General features: G+C 45.4%; 1 protein-coding gene across 2 annotated transcripts; it reads left to right on the forward strand.

The window, feature by feature from the left end:
* The first annotated feature begins 8,093 nt into the window (after positions 1-8,093).
* On the forward strand, positions 8,094-9,613 carry LOC100285339 (uncharacterized). 2 transcript variants are annotated; one of them, XM_023302426.1, is made up of 5 exons: positions 8,094-8,478; positions 8,699-8,725; positions 8,803-8,890; positions 9,015-9,096; positions 9,231-9,613. In XM_023302426.1, the coding sequence occupies exons 1-5, from the start codon at positions 8,352-8,354 to the stop codon at positions 9,429-9,431; spliced, it is 525 nt and encodes a 174-aa protein (XP_023158194.1). In that variant the 5' UTR covers positions 8,094-8,351; the 3' UTR covers positions 9,432-9,613. The 2 variants fall into 2 exon arrangements, with proteins under 2 accessions (XP_023158194.1, NP_001151703.2); NM_001158231.2 differs by having other exon boundaries at positions 8,158-8,478; positions 8,672-8,725; positions 9,231-9,606.
* The last annotated feature ends 213 nt before the right edge of the window (positions 9,614-9,826 follow it).

The following is a 9,826-nucleotide window of genomic DNA, read 5'->3' on the forward strand; positions in this document are numbered from 1 at the left end:
ACTTGTGAATATCCCTTGGTCATAAGTCGGGCTTTGTTCCTTATCACCACACCATGCTCATCTTGCTTGTTGCAGAAGACCCACTTGGTTTCTACAACATTTTGGTTAGGACGTGGAACAAGATGCCATACCTCATTCCTCGTGAAGTTGTTGAGCTTCTCTTGCATTGCCAACACCCAATCCGAATCTCTTAGTGCATCCTCCACCCTGTATGGCTCAATAGAGGAAACAAAGGAGTAATATCACAAAAATTAGTGACTCGAGATCGAGTGCTTACCCCCTTATGAATATCATCGAGGATGGAGTTCACGGGGTGATCTCTTTGAATCGCTTGGTGGACTCTTGGGTGTGGCGGTCTTTGACCCTGTACTTCTTGATCATCTTCCTTGTCTTTGTCATGGTCATCTCCCCCTTGATCATTGCCCTCCTCTTGAGGTGGCTCATCTTCTTGATCATCTTCTTCATTGTCCTGAGCCTGATCCTCATCTTGAGTTGGTGGAGATGCTTGCATGGTAGATGACGTTTGATCTTGTGTTTGTGGAGGCTCTTCAGATTCCTTAGGACACACATCCCCAATGGACATGTTCCTTAGCGCGACGCATGGAGCCTCTTCATCATCTAGCTCATCAAGATCAACTTGCTCTACTTGAGAGCCATTAGTCTCATCAAACACAATGTCACAAGAAACCTCAACTAATCCAGTGGATTTGTTGAAGACTCTATATACCCTTGTGTTTGAGTCATAACCAAGTAAAAAGCCTTCTACAGCCTTAGGAGCAAATTTAGATTTTCTACCTCTTTTAACAAGAATAAAACATTTGCTACCAAAGACTCTAAAATATGAAACATTGGGCTTTTTACCGGTGAGGAGTTCATATGATGTCTTCTTGAGGATTCAGTGAAGATATAACCGGTTGATGGAGTAGCAGGCGGTGTTAATCGCCTCAGCCCAAAACCGGTCTGGAGTCTTGTACTCATCAAGCATGATCCTCGCCATGTCAAGTAGAGTTCTATTCTTCCTCTCCACTACACCATTTTGTTGAGGTGTGTAGGGAGAAGAGAAGTCATGCTTGATGCCCTCATCCTCAAGAAAGCCTTCTATTTGAGCGTTCTTGAACTCCGTCTTGTTGTCGCTTCTTATCTTCTTGATCCTTAATCCGAACTCGTTTTGAGCTCGTCTCAAGAACCCCTTTAAGGTCTCTTGGGTTTGAGATTTTTCCTGCAAAAAGAACACCCAAGTGAAGCGAGAATAATCATCTACAATTACAAGATAATACTTACTCCCGCCGATGCTTATGTAAGCGATCAGGCCGAATAAATCCATGTGGAGTAGCTCAAGCGGCATGTCAGTCGTCATGATGTTCTTGTGTGGATGATGGGTACCAACTTGCTTCCCTGCTTGACATACGCTACAAACCCTATCTTTCTCAAAATGAACATTGGTTAGTCCCAAAATGTGTTCTCCCTTTAAAAGCTTGTGAAGATTCTTCATCCCAACATGGGCTAGTCGACGATGCCAGAGCCAACCCATATTAGTCTTAGCAATTAAGCAAGTATCGAGTCCAGCTCTATTGAAATCAATTAAGTATAGCTGACCCTCGAGTACTCCCTTAAATGCTACTGAATCATCACTTCTTCTAAAGACAATAACACCTATATCCGTAAAAAGACAGTTGTAACCCATTTTACATAATTGAGAAACTGAAAGCAAGTTATAATCTAAGGAATCTACAAGAAAAACATTGGAAATGAAATGGTCAGGTGACATAGCAATTTTACCAAGTCCTTTGACCAAACCTTGATTTCCATCCCCGAATGTGATAGCTCTTTGGGGATCATCGTTTTTCTTGTAGGAGGAGAACATCCTTTTCTCCCCAGTCATGTGGTTTGTGCATCCGCTATTAATGATCCAACTTGAGCCCCCGGATGCATAAACCTACAAAACAAGTTCAGGCCTTGTTCTTAGGTACCCAAACGGTCTTGGGTCTTTTCATATTAGAAACAAGCACCTTGGGTACCCAAACACAAGTCTTGGAGCCCTTGTGTCTGCCCCAACATATTTGGCAACTACTTTGCCTGATTTGTTAGTTAAAACATAAGATGCATCAAAAGTCTTAAATGAAATATTGGGTTCATTTGATGCAACAGAAGATTTCTTTTTAGGAATTTTAACACGAGTAGAATGCCTAGAGCTAGATGCCTCATTCTTATACATGGATGCATGGTGAGAAACTGAATGAGACTTCTTTGCATGAATTCTCCTAATTTAATGCTCAGGATAACCAGCATGATATAAAATGTAACCCTCGTTATCCTGTGCCATGGGAGCCTTGCCCTTAACAAAATTGGATAATTTCTTAGGGGCATTAAGCTTGACATTGTCTCCCTGTTGGAAGCCAATGCCATCCTTAATGCCAGGGCATCTCCCATTATAAAGCATGCTATGAGCAAATTTAAAATTTTCATTCTCTAGTTCATGCTCGACAATTTTAGCATCTAAATTAGCTATATGATCATTTTGTTGTTTAATCATAGCAATGTGATCAATGATATCATCAACATTAATATCTCTACATCTCATGTAAATAGAAACATGATCAATAGTGGATGTAGAGGGTTTGCAAACATTTAATTCATCAATCTTAGCATGTAAAATAGCATTCTCATCTCTAAGATTGGAAACAACATCATTGCAAACATTTAAATCTTTAGCCTTTGAAATTAAACTATCATTTTCAATTTTAAGGCTAGAAATTGATTCATTCAATTTATCAATCCTAACAATCAAACTAGCATTATCATTTTTAAGATTGACAAGAGAATCATCACAACTATTTAACTTCTCAACCTTAGCAAGTAATTTGGCATTCTCAGTTCTAAGGTTAGAGATAGTGTCTTGACAAGTGCTAAGCTCTTTAAACAAGTTTTCATTTTTCTCTACTTCCTGAGCATAAGCATTTTTAACTTTAACATGCTTTTTGTTTTCCTTAATAAGGAATTCCTCTTGGCTATCCAAGAGTTCATACTTCTCATGAATGACACCTATTAATTCATTTAATTTTTCTTTTTGTTGCATGTTTAAGTTGGAAAAAAGAGCAAGCAAATCATCCTCATCTTCATTAGAGCTACCCTCATCACTAGATGTTGTATATTTAGTGGAGGCTCTAGATTTTACCTTCTTCTTTTTGCCATCCTTTGCCATGAGGCACTTGTGGCCGACGTTGGGGAAGAGGAGGCCTTTGTTTACGGCGATGTTGGCGGCGTCTTCGTCGGAGGAGGAGTCGGTGGAGCTCTCATCGGAGTCCCATTCCCATCATACATGGGCATCGCCGCCCTTCTTCTTGTAGTATCTTTTCTTTTCCTTTCTCTTTCCCTTCTTGTCGTCGCCCCTATCACTATCACTAGATAATGGACCTTTAGCAATGAAATGATCAGGCCTACCACATTTGTAGCACACTTTCTTGGAGAGGGGTTTATAATCCTTCCCCCTCCTTTGCTTCAGGATTTGGCGGAAGCTCTTGATGATGAGCACCATTTCCTCGTTGTCGAGCTTGGAGGCGTCGATGGGGAGCCTACTTGACGTAGACTCTTCTTTCTTCTCCTCCGTCGCTTTGAATGCGACGGGTTGCACCTCGGGTGAGGAGGTGTCGCCTTGCTCGACGATTTGTTTGGAGCCTTTGATCATCAACTCAAAGCTCACAAACTTTCCTATAACCTCCTCAGGAGACATTAGCTTATATTTAGGATCAGCACAAATTAATTGAACTTGTGTAGGATTACAAAAAACAAGTGATCTTAGAATAACCTTGACCATTTCATGGTCATCCCATTTTGTGCTCCCGAGGTTGCGCACTTGGTTGACCAAGGTCTTGAGCCGGTTGTACATTGCTTGTGGCTCCTCTCCTTGGTTGAGGATGAATCGACCGAGCTCCCCCTCGATCGTCTCCCTCTTGGTGATCTTGGTCACCTCATCCCCTTCGTGCGCGGTCTTTAGCACATCCCAAATCTCCTTGGCATTCTTCAACACTTGCACCTTATTATACTCCTCTCGACATAGAGAGGCGAGAAGTATAGTAGTGGCTTGGGACTTGAAGTGCCAGATTTGGGCGACCTCGTCCGAGTCATAGCCTTCATCCCCCATGGATGGTACTTGCGCTCCAAATTCAACAATGTCCCAAATGCTAGCGTGGAGTGAGGTTAGGTGATGCCTCATTTTATCACTCCACATACAATAATCTTCACCATCAAAAGCCGGTGGTTTGCCTAATGGGACAGAAAGTAAAGGAGTGCGTTTAGAAAGGCGAGGGTAGCGTAGGGGGGTCTTACTAAACTTCTTGCGCTCATGGCGCTTAGAAGTGACGGTCGGAGTGTCGGAGGCGGAGGTGGATGGCGACGAGGAATCGGTCTCGTAGTAGACCACCTTTTTCATCTTCTTTTTCTTGTCGCCACTCCGATGCGACTTGGCATGTGAAGGGGATCCCTTCATCTTGTTGCCGGACTCCCCTAATGGAGCCTTCCCGTGGCTTGTAGACTTGTCACCGCCGGTCACGATCTCCTTCTTGGCGTGATCTCCCGACATCACTTCGAGTGGTTAAACTCTAATGAAGTACCAGTTCTGATACCAATTGAAAGTTGCCTAGAGGGGGGTGAATAGGCGGAAACTGAAATATACAAACTTTAAGCACAACTACAAGCCAGGGTTAGCGTTAGAAATAAAATCGAGTCCGAAAGAGAGGGCGAAAACAAATCAACCAAGAAGTGAAGCGAGTGACTGTGAATCATCTAGGCCCCTTTGGTAATGTTTTGGTAATTAATGACAACTGTTTGTGGACTAACGATTCTTGGAGAAATAAGAATGCAGGGTTGGACCACATAGAACAGGAAATGTTGAAGAATCATACGCATTGGTTGTGGATCAGATGAAGGGAAAGGTATTATATAGGTTTCATTTTTGCCGGTCTTAAGGAGTTTAGAGAAGATACCTGACCGGATTAGTAGGCTAGATAGCCGTACTATTAAGAGGGGTCAATGACTTAGATCTGTGTAAAACTTAGTGCCTCATAGAGCATCAAGTAGTTGCATTTGCATGAGGACTAACAGCGCTTCACATCTCGCGAGTCAAAAGTTCTTTCAAAAGCATGTTTGAAAAATTGCGAAGTCATGGACGCGCGGACTGTCCGGGCCTTAGGGGCGGACCGTCCGCAATCCACCAGAGGGGTCCGAAGTCTGACCATTTGTATTGACACTGTGTTCTATTGCACTGCGGACCGTCCGGGCCTTAGGGCCGGACCGTCCGCAGTCATGACCAGAGGAGGGTGGCTTCGGGCCAGTCCCTGAATTATAGGCGGACGGTCCGGCTGTGAGGGGCGGACGGTCCGCAAGTGTCAAACTCGTTTTTGGACAGGGACTGTGTGTTTTTATAGATTTGTACTACGGACTGTCCGGGGGACCAGTCCGGACAGTACTGTCTCAGGTCGCGGACCGTCCGGGATTTATAGCCGGACGGTCCGCGTGTGTTAACTTCTTTTGATCCGAGGCTCGGGTGTTTGAATCTGCCAGGTCGCGGACGGTCCGGCCTTGATGGGCGGACTGTCCGGACCCACCTTTTGAGTCAGCTCTGACATGTTTCTAACGGTCATTATAGCCGTTATCTATACGGCGGACCGTCCGGCCCTAGGGCGCGAACGGTCCGCGTGTGCGCAGAACTGCCCCCTTTTGCACATAACGGTTGGTTTTAGATAGGGGACTATAAATAGAAGGGTAGCTCGTGTGAGAGAGCTCTCTTGGCCATTCCTTGCACACATTGAGCTCATTTGTGATCCTCCAACTCACTCTCTCACACTCTTTGCTTGAGATTGCATTCTAGTGAGAGATTGAGGGTTCCTAGTGCATTTGCATCATTTGGTGATTCTTGAGGCACTAGGTGGTACACCGAGCAAGCGTCGTTGGCTTGTTACTCTTGGAGGTTGCCGCCTCCTAGACGGCTCGGGTGATTGTCTCCGTCGAGCTCTCCAAGAAGATTGTGGAGAAGCCGCGGCTAGTCCATCTTGCTTTAAGAATTGCACAAATTCGTCAACTTCTTGTTGTCCACGACTCATAGTTCTCCGGTTTCTGATGGAAATGGACTCAGAAATATTAGCAATGTGACCTTCCAAACTCATCTTTTTCTTAGAAGGGCTATTCATTGCGCCTTCCCTGATTGACCTTTTGGACGATGATCTAATATTGGAGCAACCTACACGGTCGTCAGATAAGTATGGAGTATCCTGGTTATCATAGTTGGGAGAGGGCTCACGAACACCTCCAGCACTAATCAAGTTGCCCCTATCGTGTGTAGTTCGACCGAACTAAGTGTACATCTCATTAAGAAAGGGTGGTGGTTTTCCTCGACTGGCCTAAGTACTAGGATCCTGCGTTTGAACATAGTCCAGATTTAGTATTGGTCCACAAAACAAAATAAATTGTAATCAATTCATGAGCAATGTATCCCTTCGTGGGCCCCTCGGTATGAATCACTAGTCGCTATAGCACCAGTCCTCGAGTCACGACCAAGCCCAGTATGGGTTTGCAAGGATTGCCAATGCACGAAATATGATTTCGATGATATATGTCCGTATTCGATCCGATTACACCTCTAGGCAAAGGTTTGCGCTGCGGATCGAGGAAATTTTTTTCCGTATATGCGATAGTTTACGGATGACACATAGGGTGTGTTTGGTTTGACTTTTGACTTTGGCTTTTGCCTCCTAAAAGCCAAAAGCCAACCAAAGGGCTGGATTCAGGAAGCAACTTTTTCTAAAAGCTGACTTTCTCACAGTGCAAATCTCAAAGCATCACTGAACCTGCTTTTAGTGGCTTTTCGGATGGTAATGTGAAAACATATATCGAAGAACTTTTAACGACTTTTAGTAGTTTCCACCAAACAGTTTTTAGCTTTTTAACGGCTCACAGCATACAACAGCTTTTTCCACAGCTCACAGCCCACAGCAACTTTTTTCACAGCTACAGCCCAACCAAACAGACCCATAGGTAATTGTTGGAGACGATTTTTTTTTTCATTTTTTCCTCTAGTATAAGGATTAGGTTCATAGTTTTAAGGATCTATTGGAGATGCTCTTACTAATTAGTTAATATTATGAATTATCCATTACTAATTGGTGTCCATGCGACACCGCACCATAAAAGCGCGGCCGGTACCGGTGTGATCGCATCGCATATATAATAATTATGGATGCAGTCCTCTCCCTGCCCTGGCAAGTCCCACCCAAACCCGGAAAAAAATTTGTTGCAGCCCGGCTGCAAATCAGTCTATTTGCAGCCCCTCACAAAAGGTGGATAGGCCCCACCTGCAGGTCCACCAGATAACGTTTTAGTTGTATTATTTACCTGCGGGTGGGACCTATCCTCCTTTTTGTGAGGGGCTGCAAACAGCCTGGTTTGCAGCCGGGCTGCAACAAATTTTTTTCCCCCAAACCCAACGCACAGCTACGCTTCGCTGGAGTGTCCCTGTCACTGGGCATGCACTGCACCCACAAGCTTAGGCTGCTAGCTCAGATTAGCTAGCCTAAGCCCACCACACGTACATCATCCGATCCATCATTGCTTCGTTCCTAATTCAGCTGGGAAAGAAAGGACACACAAATAGACCATATATATTAATGGAATTTTTTGTTGCTTCAGGCAGGGGAGAAATAAAGAAAAAAGGCGGGCGTGCGTACGTACGTAGTGTGGTGGTACCACCGGCCGTGCACTAAGTTAATGATGATATTATGATCGATGATTCTCACAAGAAAAGGCAACCCATGCATGGTAGTAGTATGTAGCCTAGCTGTACGTGCATGGCTTTGGTCTTGAGAATCCAGAGTACTACGTACCCCAGCTAGCTAGATTCCCTGGCATGCATGGCCTGGCCTGGCCTATCATGAACTGTACGTTGCTGCTTGACAGCTAGCCGGAAAGCTTGCTTGCTTATTGGAATATACTCCCTCCGTTTCTTTTTATTTGTCGCTAGATAGTGTAAAATTGCACTATCCAGCGATAAATAAAAAAAAAACGTAGGGAGTATATATCTTGCGAGCTGAGAGGCTGGCAACGGTTGAGCCAACTACTAGCTTGTTTGTTAAGCCATTCACTTCCCTTGTTTGTTAAGAGCTGAGCTACATTTATTCTCTTCTTCTTGAGCCCCTGGCCTCCCCCTCCTGCCAGGCTGCGCATTCTTTCTCCAGCTCTCTGATAAGCTAGCCAGCGTCGTCGTCGTGTCTTGTTAGTTATTAGCTCTATCTCGCCGCCCTGCAGCTGCTGATCGAGTGAGGGAATTCAGCAGCAGCAGCAGCAGGTAGCATAGCATAGATATGACGGCGGCGGAGGTGGAGGCCGCCAAGGACATCGCCGAGGAGAAGGCCGTCGTGCCGTTGCCACCGTCGCCCGCCAAGCCGGCCGACGACGACTCCAAGGCCATCGTCGCTCTTGTCGTCAAGGGTACGCACGTGATTATTATTCCTTTTTTTTCTTCTTCTTCTCTTCGTTTGGAGTAAATTAGAACAAGACGAATCGAACAAGTAGTTATCTGCTAGCTGCAGGTGAAGCTCTGACAAATTAAAGCGAAACAACCAAATTAAGCTCTGATATGCATGCATGCCTTCTCTTTTATTTAATGACGATGATCTCCCAGACGCTGCTGCTGGGAAACCTTCTACAGCTATTATTGGAGGCTCAACTGAAAGAGGTAACTAACCAATAATATTCTACTAGCTACTACCGACCTGCAGCTTCAAGCTCACTCATCGATCTCGTCTCCTGCAGATGCTTACCTCGCCAAGATCGTGTCCGAGAAGAGGCTGAGTCTGATCACCGCCTGGGAGGAGAGCCAGAAGGCGAGAGCCGACAACAGGTACGTACTCTCATTTGCTTCAATAAAAATGGACTAAAATTAAGATGAGCGTGTGCTGGCCGGTCGAACGGCCACGACATCACTCCGATCCGGCTGGGTTTATTTGACGCGTGATCAACAACAGGGCTGCCAAGAAGCTTGCCTTCATCACGTCCTGGGAGAACGCCAAGAAAGCGGAGATGGAGGCGGAGCTCAGAAAGATCGAGGTGGGTAGTCACACTGCCTTGCTAATAAGCGCTATTAGCCTATCACTGTGCAGTACAGGCGCAACAGCAGACAGACAGAGCTGTTAGTAACTGCTGGCGACGACGTACGTAAAATATACTATTGTGCCATGCAGGAGCAACTGCAGAAGAAGAAGGCGGCGTACGAGGAGAAGCTCAAGAACAAGCTGGCGATGCTGCACAGGACGGCGGAGGAGAGGAGGGCGCAGACGGAGGCCAGGCGCGGCGAGGAGACCATCCTGGCGGAGGAGATGGCCGCCAAGTACCGCGCCAAGGGCGAGGGCCCCACCAAGCTCTTTGGCCTCTTGAAAGCGTGACCTCTGCTATGGAGAATGCCCTGTTTCGTGCGTGTATTAATTTCGTATTCTCAACAAGTGCACTTGGTGTGTGTGCTGTTTGTTATTTTCTCTCTTGTATTCCAAGGCTTGCTTGACAATATCTGTTGTATTGTATTTGTATAGGAGTGCAGTGCAGTGCAGTGCTATTCTTTCTTCTCGCTTCTCTTTTGATGATTGGCAACCGCCTTCTTCTCTGCTGCATTTTCTTCGTTTGATGGACGGAAACAAAACGTACTCTCTCGACACACACCCTGTTTCTCCACGCTGGAATCTGATTGTATAGGTTTGTGTTGTATAGGTTGTGTTTGGTTGTGTTGACACCTTTTTCGGGCGCCAATCACTCAACACGAACCGTAGCGGTGCTCTCTGCACAG

Source organism: Zea mays, chromosome 1 (genome assembly GCF_902167145.1).
Source record: "Zea mays cultivar B73 chromosome 1, Zm-B73-REFERENCE-NAM-5.0, whole genome shotgun sequence".
Classification (NCBI taxonomy): Eukaryota; Viridiplantae; Streptophyta; class Magnoliopsida; order Poales; family Poaceae; genus Zea; species Zea mays.

Bases quoted from the DNA above. Each gene is read 5' to 3' on its own strand.
- LOC100285339 (NM_001158231.2), top strand. From the start codon at position 8,352: ATGACGGCGGCGGAGGTGGAGGCCGCCAAGGACATCGCCGAGGAGAAG. The intron at 8,479-8,671 runs GTACGCACGTGA...ATGATCTCCCAG, and splicing joins CGTCGCTCTTGTCGTCAAGG to ACGCTGCTGCTGGGAAACCT. The intron at 8,891-9,014 runs GTACGTACTCTC...GATCAACAACAG, and splicing joins AAGGCGAGAGCCGACAACAG to GGCTGCCAAGAAGCTTGCCT.